The sequence below is a fragment of the Leptosomus discolor genome, chromosome 14 (genome assembly GCF_034619465.1).
Source record: "Leptosomus discolor isolate bLepDis1 chromosome 14, bLepDis1.hap2, whole genome shotgun sequence".
In the NCBI taxonomy this organism is placed as follows: domain Eukaryota; kingdom Metazoa; phylum Chordata; class Aves; order Leptosomiformes; family Leptosomidae; genus Leptosomus; species Leptosomus discolor.
Genome location: NC_141404.1, coordinates 8403846 through 8421639, shown reverse-complemented (window position 1 = coordinate 8421639; position 17794 = coordinate 8403846). Strand labels below are relative to the sequence as shown.

Genomic DNA, 17794 nt, shown 5'->3' with positions numbered 1-17794 from the left:
TATCTTTGTCAGTGAGTAAGTCCAGTTTGTGTTATCACTATCACACGTTTTACAAGAGCATTCAAAAAAATGATTTAGCGTTTCAAGGATTCCATGGAAGTGATGAGTTACTTTAACTTTAAAAGTTTCTTCCACTTCAGAAATCCTAGGAGTTGACATTTTCCTTTACTTAAAATGTTCTCCCACAGAGAGCAGTAATCTGCTGGAGTAGCTGCTGTACCATTAAGGGTTTTTAAGGTACTTTATTCCTGATGGAAATGCATGGAAAGATTCCTTTAACTGCAATACTTTGGATGTTAGATCTCAGAATATCTCAAGCAGAGTGAGTGGGTTGTATTTTTCCTGTTTGGTGCTGTGGTGCAGAACTTGTATATAATAATAAGCTATAAACGAACAATTGACAGATTTTTTGGATTAGTAATGATGAACAAGATTTTTCTAAAGCCTTTACATACAAACTAGTTAGAAGTCTATGTGTCAGGCCAAGAAGTGCTTCCCTAGTCTTTTTGTTCCTTGCCCAAGTATATTTTGTAGTTCAGATGTTTTACAGGAACTTCAGATGCAGACAACTGTGATATATTCTTCTTTCTGGGAGATGAAGAAAGTTCTAATTTCACTCGCAGATTTGTTGTGATCCAGGGCACTGTACAAATCTGTCCATCTCTGTCCAGCGACCTGCTCCAGCAATGTGTTGCATCTTAGTGGGGAATAACAGAATTTGTGCTTTGCCTCTGGGTTTCTTTGCCTAGGTCCATGGTGCAAAGTCTGAGATGTTGAGAGGAGCTAGATTTCAGAGTGCAACAGCGACTGGAAAATTCTTTATTTTACATGCATCTGCCTGCCTGATTAGTCAAGGTCAGGACACTTGTCAGTGAAATGGAGAGTGATTTGTTTGTTACTTACATGTGAACTGCTCCAAGACCCTTCTGTCATCACACTGGTTTCATTGCCAAGAACACACTTTATTTCTTGTGAATATCCTGTGACATCCATCTTGTGCTATGAGAATCTCCATGGATCAGATCCTCATGGGTCAGGTCCTCAGCTTGTGTAAACCTGGGTAGCTCTGTTTAAGTCACCAATACTTTAGTCATTTATGCCTGGTGAACATATTTTGTAATTTTAAGAAATATTATTAAAATTCTATGTTCATTTTTTATCAGCTTGTATTATTTTTGCACAATAAAATGAAAAATTATGACCATATTCAATTCTCACATGTACTGAGCATACCAGCTTACAACTTGTAGACCAAGTTAAGCGACTTGAAAACATTTTGAAATGAGACAAAATTTCTGTTTTCAATTGTCAGCTGTTAAGAATTGTGTATTAATATATACATGTTTTTTTTTAAAGGCAGTAGATGTTTCTCGGCTGGCTGTCCTGTACTTGGCTCCCAGAAGAGTAGATGGCTGTAGAGAAGACATAGAAGTGAGTACCTGTGGATGAATCATTATGGAATTTGTATTGGTGCAGCTGTCTGGAGTGTCTTGGAGGATGGCACTCTATGAACTTTTCCTTACAGTGAGTAAAGGAGAATTTTAATTTATTATACAGCTTTTGCTTCGGTGAACATGTTTGAGGCCAACAGGAATTTTTCAATCACTGTTTTATTAGGTTTGTGAAATACAGGTTGGGAGAGAGGAAAGGGCCTAGCATGTTGAAGCATTAGCCATATGGACTCTGTCTTGGTAACTTCGTTGCTCTGAAAGATATGTAGCCCTTCTCACAAGACATCTTTAGTCTTTTCCTCAGCAGTAGTTGGTTATCTCATAAACAATTCAGCTCTGGTTTTGGTGGTTTTGTGCATGATTACCAGTATTTATAGAGACTTTGAAAAGAAAAAAAATGTAGTTAATTTTGAATGTAGTCGTTTGCAGCAAAGGAAGAAATGCATTGAAACTGCAGTGACAAAACCATTCACATTGCTGAAAAGGCTTCTGTTGTGTTCTAGTGACTCCTGCAAGTCCTACTGCGTGTGTGTGAACTGCCGTATATAGCACTTGTTAAGGTGAGAAAGTGAGTGAATATGTGAGTACTCCATCAGAGCATCTGAACATCTCTCTTTTCGAATGACTGAATTGTTTGTTCATAAAAGGACATTTCTTCAGCATCCCCAGAGATGGATGCTTTTGTGAAGGACGTTTTTAAAACAGCAAATATAGCCCAGCAATGCCAGGTAGTTTACCTTGGAGCTTCCTCAGCATGCATTGCTACAAATTCTTCCTCCACACTTTTAGTCCTCTATGTAGAGAAGATGCCACCAAGACGATATCTTTTGCTTCCCCTCTGCTGTTTTAAAGTCTCACAGTTATCTGAAACCTCAAGTCCACATAGGCTTTCCTTTTAATTCTTTCTGCAGGAAAGCATGTGATTTTTACTTTCTTGTTCTCTTAATTGGCTAATGTAAAAAGAGCAGTTGGCAACTGCAACAAGCTCGTGCAGAAACGCCTTCTTAAGCAAAAATGTATGACTGCTTTTCATCTGGAAGTCAGTGAGAGATTTTATCCTCACCTACCTCACAACTATATCTGAGCTCCTAGTCTTTGACAAAGATCTGAGTGTTTTGAGACTTCAAGCCTAATCCAGAAGGCCTATTGTAAACAGAACTCCCACTGATTTCAAAAGGTGTTCGATATATGAAGGTCTGATAAGATCAAGATCTTGGAGGGATTAACGCTTTTAGTTTAAGAATTCACATGTTTCAGTTTAGCAGTCAGAAAAACAGACACAAGCTACAGTATATGATTAATTTTTATTGGGTATTTTTAAGGGAAGTGTCTGCTAAAATAGGGTTTAGAACATGGTAAATGGTCCACACAATGAAAAAAATCATTAATCAATGTTTCGTTATGTTGCTAAGGCAATGAACAAATAACAGACACTGTCAAGATAAATCAGGGACTCCTAATTTTCAAGGTTTTGGAGTGTCTTGTGCAGATTCATCCCAATTCTATCTTGTTTGGTGCTTTTGAACCTCTAAGACTGCACCATTTCCTGGAATTCTGTGAAAGATAAGAGAATATTTATGGTAGAAATATTAAAATGAAAGGAGTAGAAGATTAGTGGCCTATCAAGAGATTTAGAATAGGAATTAACAGAAAACAATTACCTGATAGATGTCAGAGAAGCGTATGGAAGAGAGACATTGCCTAAGCATCATCTTCTAGACAACAGATGGAAATGCAGTGTTTTGCTGACATTTATAAGGAATGATAAAATGTTCAGGGCAGTTATAGCCTTCTCTCTGCATGATACTGATCTTAGGCAAAAATAATGTAGTGGCTAATACGGAATTTGAGTAAGAGGTAGTTAATAGCTGAAGTAAAAGTGAGTCCATGTGTCACTAGCTGTTTGTAATGCTTCAGCAGTTGAGAAGTGTTGATTTAGAGCACAGTCTAAAGCCAAAAGCATTGTGCAGTTCCACGTGGTATGCTACTGAAGTATTGTGTGGTACAATAAGATCTCGTTATTTGGAAGATCTTTAATGGTTTGGCTTCTGTGAGTTAGAGTATCTGTTCAGTCCTGTCCGTGAACAACTCCATTAGTATATAGATTGCTTCATAAATCGTGTGTGTTTATTCTGGCACATTTCCTAAGGAACTGGATTTAATTCCTTTCAAAGAAAGAAACAGAGGAGTTCTGTCCTCCTAGCGCAGTGAGCTCGGGAATCTGCATACCAGCACATTCCCTGCGTGCTATTCCCTAAGCCCCTTTCATGCTCGTCTAGGCAGCTTTCTTCTCTCATGGGGTGAGTTGTCATTGGCTGCAAGCCTTTTGTGTGAGTATGTGCTTCCTGCTCAAAATGGGACACAGAAATATGGAATTAGGAGATCAGGAGGTTTCTGCACTGAGCAGCCATTAAATCACACTGACATTTCTACGGGGTGAGTGTAATCTGCTGCTTCCTAAAACAGCTGCTGCTTCCTATCTGGTCCTTAACCTGCCACTGAAGATAAATAGTATCCATCCCCATGCACAGAGCCTGCTGTGGGATCTCGTGTCAGGGTGGTGACACTAGATCATTCTGTTCTCCTTATTGTGTAAAACAAATATTGAACTATGTGCTGCTAGCTCTTTCATATTGTGAATGATTTCACTGAGTACTGGAATTTCTGCTGGGAGGTGACTGCTGTAGATGAGCCGATGCATGTGCTCTTGATTCTGCTCTCTAGAGCTGTTTCTTTTGTCCTTGATTTTACATTTGTGTGTTACAAGTGATGCCGGTGCTGTCTTACATCAGAGTAAGTGGGAGGAGAAATAAGGGGCAGCTCCTTTCAAAACAATTGGAAATTTGTGAGTCATAGGAAGTTCCTTAGGGCAGCGTAGGTGAGTTTTTTTGACTTGGTTGTGCAAAAGGAGTTGCAGAGATGAACCTGCGAGATCAGGGACTGTTTCCACCCTTAAACAGGTTGCCACTGCAAGGTTTCAGTAGAATTGCTGGACGTACATTAATGTACCATCTACATAAATGAGAACCACACATCGTTACAACACATCCTGAGGAGCCTTATTCTGTATATAAGTTAGTTAATACCTTCAGCCCCAATTTTACCATCCCCATCATGATCTGCAGCTGCCAAGAAGGTCTTGGTTTCTGAGGTGGTTAACACTCTGGCTCCACACTCAAACCTCTGAAGGAAATACCTAGGAAGAAAACAACTTTGATTATGATTTTCACAGAATATTATTCTTTTACGCTTGCTGTATAATCAAACTGATAGCTATCTATAAATAAATTATTTACCACAATAGCCAAGTCCTCCAAACACTGCTTTGTTTGACAAGCTATATCTTAGTCATATACATTTCTGTTTTGTAAGTCCAGACATGATAGAGCAGGTTCTGCCCACTTACCAAAACCCAGCCCCAGGGGGTTATTTTTTTCTATACTGTGCATTAAAGGTAGGTATTTACTAATTTGTTTTTCTCCGTAGGGATTAGCTACTTCAATACACCTTTCACAATCTGCTGAAGGTTTTGTCAATATTTAGCGTAACTTGTGCTCACACTGCCAGAACAGTTCTGGAAAGAAAAAAGTGCTGATTTTTGGATAGCATTTAAATAGTTAAAAAATCCTTACTTGAGCTCATCTTCCTCAATAAAGCCACTTTGATCGTTGTCAAGAATCCGGAAGATCTCCTTGAGCTGGCTGCTATTCTTTTTAGACATCCCACTGATCTGAAAGAATTTCTTGGGACTAAAGGAATCTGGAGCTGAAAATAAATTAATAAATAAATTAACCCCAGACCACTGCATTCACTGTTCCTAAATGGTCTGAGGGTGCTGCTTTGTTACATTTTAATTGTTCTAAACATGAACTATAGGTAAAGCCTGTCAAAGACTGAATTTTGCCATACTGCACCATACCCTCCGAAACATAAAAAATCACATGTGGTTAAGTTACAAACTGACAGTATAAACCAGGGATGAACAAATACACTCTGACAGCTAGGTAAAGAGATTACAGAAATCCATTTACATATGTGCTTGTTCGGTATTCCTTTGGGACTGAGTGAAACTTGCCACATGTTACACAAATTAATAGATTTTTAGAGTTTTAGTTGTTTTCTCACCTTGGCAGTCTCGCAGAGCAGCAGCAATATCAGAAGGGCTTAGAATGTCTGTAAGGCTCATTTTAAACCTGTGCAAAATAGTATATTGCAAACAGATTTGTGAAACACAAATGCATCTTACAACAAATTGTTTTTTCTGTGTTTTGAGGAATACGATATGGCTAACAAGACTTCTAAGGGTAGATTAATCTAATGGATCAAACTGACATCCCTGCTATTCCTAAACAAATTAGAAGAGTTAGTACATTACTTCCTTAAAAACAGCAGTGCTGAAATAATACTTTTTAATGAGATGGATTACGTAAATGATGTTGCGAGTTGATGATCAATTTTTTATTGTTTACCTGCATCCTATTTGAGTACAGCACATTTTTAAACTCTATGTAACCGTTAATCTAATAATTAGTCTTAATGGCAATACAAATAACAATATATGCAGTGCAAAAAAAGAAAGTCAAGAAGATTTGCTTCTGTTTTCTCCCCCAACAGCTCTGAAGAATAAAAAGAAAACTGATACTTATCTATATAAGGTCCATCCACATGTAGTTCCAGCAATTAAAATAAAAATCTTAGAACAATGGTTATTGTACTTACTACTGGTGCAGCTCTGCACAGTAATTTCATTTAATTAATCTCAAGTCGGCTGCTCACCTTTATAGTTTTCTCAGCTAGGTAAAGGAAAAATAGCTGAGGAGATACCAGGCAAAATAGTAATGTTGGCTCTGGCTTGCCACTCTGGCTTATAAAGGATTCAAAAGGTGACAATAACCACTACTTAGGTTACTGTTTCAGGGATCAAATGTTTGATTTGAGACCTAGCTCAAATTTCTTCCTTAACTAATTAAACTTTTCTTTCTATTTATATTCTAAGGTAATATGGACAAGAAGAACAGGTTTTTTAATAAATCCACTTGTGCTTAGTTAAGTACAAGTCTGCCATCAAAACATAGCCTTTCAATCTCCAAGCATGCTAAAGATTTTCAGTTAACCTCTGGACCTTGAAGTTGCTCATCGGAAGATGACTCCAGCAGTCTCGTCCTTATGAAAAGAAACTAGTTTGGTTTCCCTAAGGCTGTTTATCCTTTGGAATGTAAGTCAGAGATGAAAGATCAGAGGTGACAATGTGTCATTCTGACAAAGACAACTTGTCACTAGGATAGAGGGAAGCATGCTATAATTTCTACAGTAATTATATATTAATTTCGTATTTCCTGACTGTTTTCTAAATTACGGTGCTGTCCCTAATCAGGAGTAGAACAGAAACCAAAGCCTTCAGTGACAGCGAAACTCTGAAACTAGGTAAAGCTGAATAAGCTAATCTCATTGTCTGTATTCCTTGGAAAATTATGTGTAATCATATGGCCTACTTAATAATCTATTTTAAATATTATAAATTACATGAAGTCAATAACAGACTTACTTGAAGTTGTAGGAATCAGACTGCTTTAGTGTGGAGATTGATTTACATACATTTTGCAACACACACTCTCGCAATCTGTTTCCTTAATATGAAATTAAAATTGTAGGTATAAATAAGTGGGGGTTTATTATATATTTCAAAAACATTAATTTTGGAAAAAAAAAATTAAGAAAATTTGAAATAGCAGGTAGGAGGTTTTCCTTCTCAGTCAGAAATCTGTTTCCATCTTTAAGGGGGTTTATGCGGACTAAATTCTAGGATGAAGACCAACACATGTAATTTGGTGAGTTTCTTCTATAACAGTCTATTACGGTATCTAAAGTAATGTTCTTCTGATATATGAGCATTGTTTTATTTTGTAATGAATGGAAATAGCACGGTATGCTGAACAAGTAATATTTTTTGTAGTAGCAAAAGTTAAAAATCGTGCTGTGGAGCAGAGTAGTCATGTATCTAAGCCTGAGTGTAGGTTAATGGACTACAGGGCTTTTACTCCTGATTGGTTTAATGACAGTGAGAAAATTATCGAGCATAGCAATTGTTCCGTAGCACCTGTTTGTCTAAGTTTGGATGGAGAAATATCAGGTATAATTAACACAAAAAAGCAGACATAATTTCATGATACTTTTACCTTTTTTGCTATCTCCTTTGTACCAGAAGAAGGTGGCATAAATCACAAATAATCAGACTTACTTTTGATTCCAAGTATCAGCTGTCCAGTAATGAAAGAATGCTCTCTTCTGTCGCTCTCAGTAGGAAAACTGTTTATAGTAATCTGGAAGAACACTTTCCTGTTAAACCTAAGAACCATGGGCTGCTGTAAATTAGTATTTTCTGATTAAACAAATTGAACAATGCTGAGTTGTACAAGTTGAAGATCTGCTCTCAGGTCTTTTGGTGTTCTTTCCATTTATCTTCTTCGTTCAGTACTATATATTCATATTGATTTCTGTCTCAGATTATCATGATATTATTATCTATCAGATGGTGGGAATGAAGCACGTACAATGCTTTCTACAGAATCATCCTGAAATAGCTTTCATTCTTATAGGTGCCTTTTTGCACTCTGTTGTGAATTTTATCCTTTATGATCATCTCAAATTGATATGAGTTTTAACAGAAAGTTTTTTTACTGATTCCTCTTGACATTTTTACTAGAGAAAAGCCTTTCTTTAGACCTCTGTAATAGTGCCATAGGTGTTGCTTTATAGTAGACTGCCTTTATTTCTGCTTGCTCCTAAACGATGCTCGTTGAACTGCTTGCTTGAACAAGCAGTTTTTGACTTGCCATACAACACTAGTTTTTAAAAGCTAATGAGAATGAGAAAATTGAAATGAGGTAAATTTCAAGATCAAGGTGAGCATGTAATACTCAAGCTCAAAATATGTGTGCAGCTAATTCAAGCATTGTATTAAAATATAAGCACTAAATGGTCAGAGTGGCGTCTCGTTACCTCATACACTCTGTCATGGCACGCAGGGTGCTAAACTGTTCTTAACACATGTTTAGCAGTAGTAAAGTAGCCTGAATTAGTATTATATTAAAATATTATCTCTTACAAAAATGAGCTAATTGCTACAGTAAGTTCACTATTACTGCTTATTGAAAGGATGTTTTAATGTTTGAAATTCAATACTGACAACAAAAGTGATGCTAATCCTGGCTGAAAGATGGTTTACAAAAGCCTAAAAGTGCTGAATTTCAGAATCAAGTTGATGTCACTGTATGTTGATACAGGTGGGAATCTAGGGTTACTGGGTTTTATTTATTTATTAATGACACTTCATCTGAAGTACAGGTTTCCCTCCACTACAATTAGAATTAAATAATCAGGGATGAGTATGTTGTATAAAGGGATGCTTTAATTAGATAATATATTTTACAGCTAAATTACCTGTTTTCTTTACTTGCGGGGTATGTCTTGTCTGAGGTGATTGTAATCAGTTTAGATGTTCAAAAACTGAGATCTGTAAAAGAAATTTTCTAAAAGATATGCAAGCAAGGTAATGCTATAAAGAAAATACCTAGTAACTCAATGAGAACAACAGCTGCTAGGTAATGGGCAGTTAGCAATAGTGCAAAATCTGGTACAGAATCTGAGTATTGCACAATTTCCAGGAATGTTTAGCACTTGTTCCTATGAAATTCAAGAAAAAATATGGGGTGGGTTGGGTTTTTTTTTAACTTGTTTTTATTGTTTTGCTTTACTAGGGACATCTGAAAGTGCTACTGAGTAGTTAATCTGAAGATTTATGTACTCGTGTAATTTTACTTCTGTTGTTTTCCTCCAAAGTGTCTTTATGCACCGTATATACAGCAATGTTAAAACCACTTTTTTTGTTTGTTTTGGTCTTCCAGAATTAAACTTGAAAGTGTAGTTCTGAGAAATACAGAACATTCATACTGATGAGTTCTTGCTAGGAATCTAAACATGTAAAACAACTGTTTTCAGGTCAAGTATCATTCACTTCACTAATAAGCAGAGGAAATTTGTGTTTTGGTGAACCGTTGACAGAGCGTGGACTAGTCTTGTACTCTTTGTGTTCTGTTTGGTATGACATACAGAGTTAATTAGCAGTGGCGATTGACCAAAGACATGACTTCAAGCAGACGCAAAAGAAACATCAGCGGTTCTCTTGGGTAAGATCAGAGGAGAGGTGTTGACCTGAGACCAACTACAGTAGTGTAAAGAGATGCTGTAGCAGCTGTTCTAAAACCCACACAACTCCATCTTTCAGCCCTGGTTGTGTTAGGGCCAGAACAATTGTATCATGATCCTGGATAACAGATTCTGCCTTTCTAATGAGTTTGGGAGTAACTAATAGATACTCAGTAACCAATATGGTTGGTCGTTAATGTTGATGTCTCAATGGTGACAGCAGAGAATCTTAGTGTGAATATAGCTGTAATCATTGAAAAGGGCCTTTACATCAAAATGAGTTATATCCTGCTACTTCAAGTTCTCTCTTAAGGCACACGCTTTAATCATACAGAAATAATTACACAATCCCAACTGAATGGTTGCTTGGGCCATAGTCTTACCATATTTAACAGAGAAGTTTAAGAACATAGTTTAGTATTTGACTTTTTTGGTACTGTGCATTATTACAAGGAAGGATGAAATCCAGGCCTTGCAAGCCTTGGTGGCAAAGCTAGCTTTCTCTGTAGCAAGTAGAGGATGTTACCCAGAGCACTGAGGAGAGGTCTGGACTGTAGAATCCAAGACACAAGATACATCCTGCAGCACTGTGAGTCTGGAGCAGCAAAGACAGGTACTTCTCTCATGTTAGGAGAAATGTCTTGTGTACTTTTCCCAGTTTAAATCATATCCTTATCATTCTGACAGCAGAATAGACTGACATAACTGATTAATAGCGTAACTGATTCATAGAGATTGGTCTGATCAGGACATTTTTTCACTTAAAAAGCTGTCCTGGAAGATCTCTGCTAGCATTTGATATGCTATGCATTTGTCTTTAAGTGCACTTGCAAGTGCTTCTGTGACTCAATGACACAATTTTCTGTCTCTGACTCTAAATGTAATTGTCTGAGATGTTTCTATCTTCTGTCAGCTTTATGGGCAGTGTCAGATGGAGTGATCTTTAGCCGTCTAAATCATCCAGATTTTCTGTGTATTTTAAGAATAACTGTGCCTTAAGGTTGGAGGCTGTGAAATAATCTGGATGCTGCCTTTTGTTACATGTAAAAGATACGTACAGTGGTACTATACTGTTACCAAAGGCTTTTTGCACATGGCTGTATTTCGCTATGACCCACAGTGTAAGAAGCCATGGTAAAATAAAGCAAAAGGCACTGAAGTGACTCCAACTATTTCTATGTTCACTGCCTGTCCTCATTGATGTCAGTGGGATTTATGCCATTAATTTCAGCAGTAGGAGGGTGTATAACCGTCAGTGAGGTATAAAGTAAAAATACCCTATAATTAGAGTTAACCTTATCATAAGTAATCATCAAAAGTCACTTGTTTAACAGAAATGGCCTTCTAAATAAAGGAGAAGCAGGTGTCTAGATTCAGACAAGTGCTTAAAACACATGTGTAAAGCATGTGACAAAATTCCGTTGACAAAAGGCAACCACACATTTAGGACTGGTGGAAAGGGTTGGATATAAACATTTGCAGAATACAATGGTCTCAGACCTCCAAACTTACGATTCCAGAAGAGTGTTCTTCACTTAAAGGGAGCTGTATGGGAATGTGTGTTTATGATCATGCAGCAGTCTTTCCAGCTGTAGGCTGACAGGCACAATTTGAAGAGCTTTCTTAAAGCACATTGATAAGCAGTTACAGAAATTTCGCAGTACCTGACAGCCTGTGTGAGTGAGACAGAGAGGAAAAGAAAGAAAGTGTATTCTTGTAGACAGAAACCAGCATTTTCTCCACCAATCTGCTTAGTGATAATACTGAAAGAAAGAAAAGTCTAAAACCATCTCTAGTCATAAGCTCTTCTTAACTTTCTGGAGTGATCACTGAAGCTGATACCAGACTTATCTTGTCACTAATTTTTTACTGTTCTTAATGGAATCGTAAGTGGTAAAATTGTCTTAGATTTGTTGACCTAGCACGCTTATCAGTGTGGAAGTAAGTGTGGTTAAGTAAAGGAGCTGCCTGCTAACTGAAAAGTTTTCTGAGCTGTCTGTGCCTTTCTCTCTCATTTAGCCATTAATATTGGTACATGCTCGATGATTGGACTAGATGATCTCTTGAGGTCCCTTCCAACCCCTAACATTCTGTGATTCTGTGACCCATATTACATGGTGAAAATAGAAAACATAATATCAGCTGAGATACGTAGCATTTTCTGACAATCATGAGAGGTTTTAGCCCTGCAGTCAGGCTGCAGTTACTAATTCCTCAGAATTTCCTTTGTTTATTGCACTCCTGAGATGACATTGAAATCATAAATGTGATTTTTTCACTGTTAAGGAAAATTCTAAAATACTAGGGCCTGATTCATTCGAGCTAATGGAGATATATTTTTGGCTAATGTATGTCATAAACACATTATTGAGTATTCATTAAAGTCCTGTGGGTTGCTTTAATTTTGTGCAACATAATGATTTCCCCAACATTGTATTGATATTTCCTTCCTTCTCCATAATATCTTATCATAAATGTGTTATGCATCAGAACCACTATAGCATTAGCAGATAATTTTGAAATGAAGATTTTTGATCTGCAAATACTGAAACATCTTCTTAAATAGCTCCAACAATTACAGTACGAGACAGTTGTTGTACAGGTTTTTTCAAGATTAATGCCCAAGAACAGTCTTTTCAAGAGTTCAAAATTTTCTTAAAAGAGTACATAGGAGTAACTATCATGTTGGAAGTACGATGTGCTAGATGGTTGAAGCCACCTAGATCTTTTGAAAGGCTGTTTGGATGTCTGTTTATTTTTATCACATATGTAAGCCTAAAAAACCCCATACACTGTAGTGTCTAGTTAGGTATTGTTACCAATTAGTTTATTTTTGTGACCTGATTTGATTGCTGTGTGTGTTTGTATTATGACAAAATCGTGATGACATCATGCCAGTCTTACTTTTCAACCAGAACCCTAACTTAGTCAGTGCACAAGCTGGGTGAACTTCAGTTAATGAGCAACTGTTAAGAATTTTGCATTCTCGTCATTCCTTATTTCCGGCTTGCTATTTCTGTCTGTCTGTAAAGAAAAAAGATAAATTTCTTAACAATTTTTTATGGTGCTCTTCATTTTATTATGCTTTCTTCACAAACATTCATGCATTTATTTTTACAGCCCTGTGAGATGTGGGCGTTATGTTATCCTCAGTTTTGAGGTGGAGAAAAGCATCAGAACATTGATTATTGAGGCATCATGCTCCAATTTGCCATTATGGAGCACCAGGGACTTGATTTTTCAAAGTGCTTTTAAACCTAATTGAATCCAAACTAGAGCTCTCTTTGCCTTCAGTTGCATTTGTAATGGCTGTAAAAACACATCTTCTCTAATTAGACTTCCATGCAACATAAACAACTTCAAATTGTGATAACAATTAATACTCATTACATTGATCTTGCAAGAACTCATTTTAGCAGAAAATGTGTTGATATGATTAAAGGGTACTGAATCTCTGCTCTGGCTCTCTGTGTGCAGTCCTTCAAGTCCCATACTGACAGAGGGGGGAACTGACTCCTGCCCCTGTGCTCCTTTGCATCTCTGTGCCATGGTGTGCAACTTGCCCAGTACAGCTGGTATGCTGGATATTTAGTGCCGTATGGATAGCAGTAAAGGGCATTTAGTGTGCAAAGTGGACCCAACAGAAGTTATTTATTCCCTGACTGCAAATTAGCGCCAAGACCTTTCCTGAGACCCCCATCCTGCTCCCAAGATCTGAGGCATAGGGTCGCCTCCTTTGGAAAGCAAAATGTTAGTATTCTGCGTTCAGAGGTGATTTAACCGGGCAAAACTGAGTCATCAGCAGAAGTGGGCAGGCAGAATACCAAAGTGTTCTGACTTGAATCAATTCAAGCAGATGGGGTGCCGTTTTGACTTCTTGTAAGTGGATCAATAGTGCCATCAGGTGGGCAGGAAGGTCAGTGTCTCCTTAGGGAATTTTGGATGTATTGCTATTTCGGTAATCTAGATTCATCTTGGATACAGTTGATCTTATATTACAATTGACAGCTTAATTAGTGCTAGGCTCTGCTGTTTAATTAGTGTCTGAAACGTAATCAGCTGCGTAAAGAATAACATAAAACCATACAGAGCATTAAATACCACTGCTACCAGTTACCATAACTAGGTTTTACACCTGGATATTTTATTAATTCTATTTTTTTACAACAGGTGCTAGGTATTTATGCAAATATTGAAAATTGAATGGCCCACGGAGATGCTTTTAATTTCTCCTTCTCTTAATATCTTACTAGTATCTTTAATGCACAAAATACAGATGAGCTGAGTGGATTCCAATTCAGTCTCCCAGTGATAGAAAGACCTTCCGCTTAAAACATTGGGGAACATGGTTTAAGTAGTGCTTGCACTACTTCAAATGTTTTCCAGCAGTATGAAATCACTTGTCAGCAATTTTTCATGACCTTCCAGGGTACAAAATGTGTAAATAAATAGTAGGCTTGCAGTAGGAAAGGCTGTTTATGGCACAGATATCTTGGTCTTTATCTTGACTGCTTGTTAAGATTTGACCAGAGCTTGAAACTCTGAAAAAGAAATAAAGAATAATAAAATGGGAACACATTGATAATCATTCCTTAAAGGTAGCACATTCCTTAAAGGTAGCGCTCATAATAATAGATGCTCAAGACAAAGGAAACGTTGCATTTCAGTGTTAACATCATATCATAGTTCAATATTAAAAACAGTGAAATTATATACAGGAATTTTATAAATACATCAATTTAGGTTCCAGTACTGAAAAAATCTCTGTAGATGAAAAAAGCAACTGACCGCCTGCAGCCAAGAGCAGAATATAGCCCACCTGCTGTGTCAGATCCTCTCTACAATACAGCGCAGATCTGAGCGCCTCAGAATCAGATCCATAACATTCAATGTATGGAGCAGAGCAGCTGCCTAGAGCTAGCCATTAGGAAGTTTTAAAGACAGATACTACTCTGTTTAATAAAGGCAGTCTTACCATCCACTCCAATTTTACCATCTCCGTCACTATCACCTGCTGCCAGGAATGCCTTGGTTTCAGCATCAGTCAAAGCTCTGGCACTGGCTGAGAAATTCTGCAGGAAAAGTCTGTTAAAGGTGAAAATATGAATGAGTGGGACATACTGAGTACTGAAAGAATTTAGAGTTTGGTGTTGGTAATAGCTGTAAAATTCCAAACCTGATTCAATTCTTGAGACTATTTCAAAAGGTCTTTGTAAAGAATTTTGAATTTAATGGCGAAACTTTCTCTGATTTCAGGGAGAATAAGGGTAAGAAAGTAAAAGGATGTTGCATCACAACATGCAAAAATCTGTGATGACATTTTCGTTTCATTGGATTAAAAAGGGAAAATTAGAACTGACTCCATAGTGGCAGGATTCATCTTCCCTCTTGGGTTATCTTCCTTCTTTTCTGCTAAGGTGTAGATTTTTAAGAGCGGTGAAAATTTTTCTAACCTTACTTTTTAACTTCAAAGTCAGATGAATATGTTCTGGAAGATAGAATTCATGTGATAGGAATAAAGATGAGAGAAAAATAGCCCTTTGAATTCAGCCTAGTAAAAATCTTGAGATAATAAAAAGAAAACTCTAGCAGAACTGCTATTTTTATCTTCACAGTCTGTCAGTTATCCCTGCATGAAACAAGTATTTTCAGTGCTATCAGAGTGTTTTCTCGTTGTGATCTAGCCTTTCCTTCATTGTTTGTCTCGCAGCTCCTTCAGCACAAGCACACACACGTACATATGTGCAGACAGACACACACACACGACCGCTTCTCATCCAAAGAGACAGAAGGAAAGGGAGTATTTCTGATCTTGTCCTGAATTTTTGGACAATAAGACACAAACCCATTGGTAACTCATTTGTTCATTTACTTACTTCAGTTCATCTTCCTCAATAAAGCCGCTCCTGTCCTGGTCAAGAATTCTGAAGACTTTGTTGAGCTGATCTTTGGACTTGGAGTTGAGACCCACTTTGACAAAAAAGGTTTTATAATCAAACGAATCAGCAGCTGAAATAAGCAGGAAGAGATGAAGAAAAGTAGTTAAAGATCTGGAACAAAAAAAAAATTAGCTTTTTGATCAAAAAGCAGCAAACTGTTCTGCAGTACAGTGGGGGTCATTACAAACCCCAATCAACAATCTTTGGTTTTCCTGAGTTTATTTCAGATTAGTGGGATTTTTCCATCAATGTTCTTTCAAACGTAGGAAGATAAATATTGACTGTGGTCTTCATCATGGAAGAATGTACATTTGTAATTAGATACTTCACTCAAACATAAATTCACATAACTTGATGGTAAATATTGTGTTTGTATTGAAATCAGCAAGAGTTTTATTATTCTCTGAAAAAACCCAGGATTTCAGCCTCTGGATATTTTCATACTTAGAATTGCTACAATGCACAAGTGATGATGGGTGCCTGTACATTGGCTGGTAAAGATTAAAACTTACACCTTGCCTCTTTTTTCTCATTTTGATAAAACAATTAAAGCTGTAATTAGCAAACAAACATAACAAGAACATCTTACCGTGCACCCTGGAGAGGAAACCAACATTACACTGTCTGGTTCATACTTTCAGCCTTTTCTGTTTCCATTGGAATTGGGACGTTGGGGTAGTGAGGACAAAGGAATTTGACAGATAAACTGAAAAGCCAAAATTTAAAATGTAAATGTTACCTTGACAGCTCTGTAGGCCAGCGGCAATTTCAGCTTCTGTCAGGATACCAGAAAAAGCCATATCAAAGCTACTGTAAAATGAAAAATAATATTGGATAGAGTTCATATTGATCTTGCTCTTTGATGCTGCTCCATGAGGACAGCCAGGTTTGATTAGTGGGGCAGTTGCAGGTCCCAGGGCAAACCAGGGGAGCTGCCCTGCAGGAGCCGACTGTTCGGTCCTTTAGTTCAGATACAGGTGATGCATCTGGTTTGCTGTTATCTCCAGTTAAGTCTCCAGGTGCACAAGCTGAGGACAAAACCAAACTTATTTATAGAACTGCATGGCGTTTGGGGATCTTTGGTTATTTCTGCCCATTTTTTGTGTGGGTTATTGTGACGTGTTCAAAAGTTCCAGAGCAAAGACTGAACTCACCTTGCCCACTTAGTTTTCCCCAAGCCAAGAACAGAAAAAACTGTAAGGTAAAAGATCTTCAGAGTCCTCTTGAGTTAATTCCTTTTCAAATGACGGAGATAAATGACTTATATAGACCTTAGTTAAGTCCTCTCGACCTTTTACAGAAGTCCTAGAGCCACGTGATGGCTCAGATACCCCAGGGGATAAGTTACTGTGGCTGACAAGACCTGCGAGCTAATCAGGTTGGTATTTATATCCCAAAGGAATGTGCATGGTGTTTTAGACAATATATAAGGTTTAGTGCCATACAAAGTAATATTCTCAGCTTGCACCTGTTTTCAGTCTAGTCAATGAAAAAATGTAAATATATATATATTTTTTTAATTGCTTAATGATAGCAATAAATGCACATCTTCATGGTAGACTTTGACCTTTAAGGGCTCGGTCCTGATAGGAATTACCCATGAAACATTACTCCTGCAATTGTCCTAATAGTCTTCAAGTAACACTAATGCTGATACATTTGTAATAGATATATCTGACATACAAGTAGAATCTCACAGAAAAAAACTTTAATTTTAAATCAGCACAAAGTATTTTTAGTAAGCTGATATATAAGCTTTGGTTACCCAATTACTGAAATATGTACTTTAGACTATAAAAGTCTAATAGCGAACACATTTGCTCAGTATTAATTCATTGCATGGTGCACATGCACACTTTAAATCATCATAGTAAATATGTCCATTTATAGAATGAAGGTTGTCAGTTGTTCAGCAGCACACAGCAGTATGCATCCGTTAACAGTAAGGAGTGAAACTGAGCAGTGAAATCTGTGGTATTTGATTCTTTCTTTTGGTACTGAAAAAATAAACTTCTATAAGGATTCAAACAGTAGCTAAGCTTAAGCTGCAGCTTTTCTCTTACTGGTTATTAATAGGATCCTCCACTGGTCTGTCTCATGAAATCTGTTGGAACTTAATGGCCTCAGGAATGGCTGAAATTGGCCAATGGTGTAAAAAGCCATTGGGAGAATGTTTCACACACACACACACACACGAAC

The 17794-nt window shown here is 37.3% G+C and overlaps 2 protein-coding genes across 2 annotated transcripts; both read right to left on the bottom strand.

Moving 5' to 3' along the window:
- Positions 1-2979: 2979 nt before the first annotated feature.
- LOC104350172 (parvalbumin, thymic CPV3) lies at positions 2980-5637 on the bottom strand. The gene is made up of 4 exons (XM_009955928.2): positions 5577-5637; positions 5084-5216; positions 4538-4647; positions 2980-3005 (listed from the first exon to the last, which is right to left on the bottom strand). The coding sequence occupies exons 1-4, from the start codon at positions 5635-5637 to the stop codon at positions 2980-2982; spliced, it is 330 nt and encodes a 109-aa protein (XP_009954230.1).
- An 8534-nt stretch (positions 5638-14171) lies between these two features.
- On the bottom strand, positions 14172-16395 carry LOC104350173 (parvalbumin beta-like). The gene is made up of 4 exons (XM_009955929.2): positions 16335-16395; positions 15533-15665; positions 14632-14741; positions 14172-14197 (listed from the first exon to the last, which is right to left on the bottom strand). Exons 1-4 carry the CDS (start codon positions 16393-16395, stop codon positions 14172-14174), a joined length of 330 nt encoding a protein of 109 aa, XP_009954231.2.
- Positions 16396-17794: the final 1399 nt, after the last annotated feature.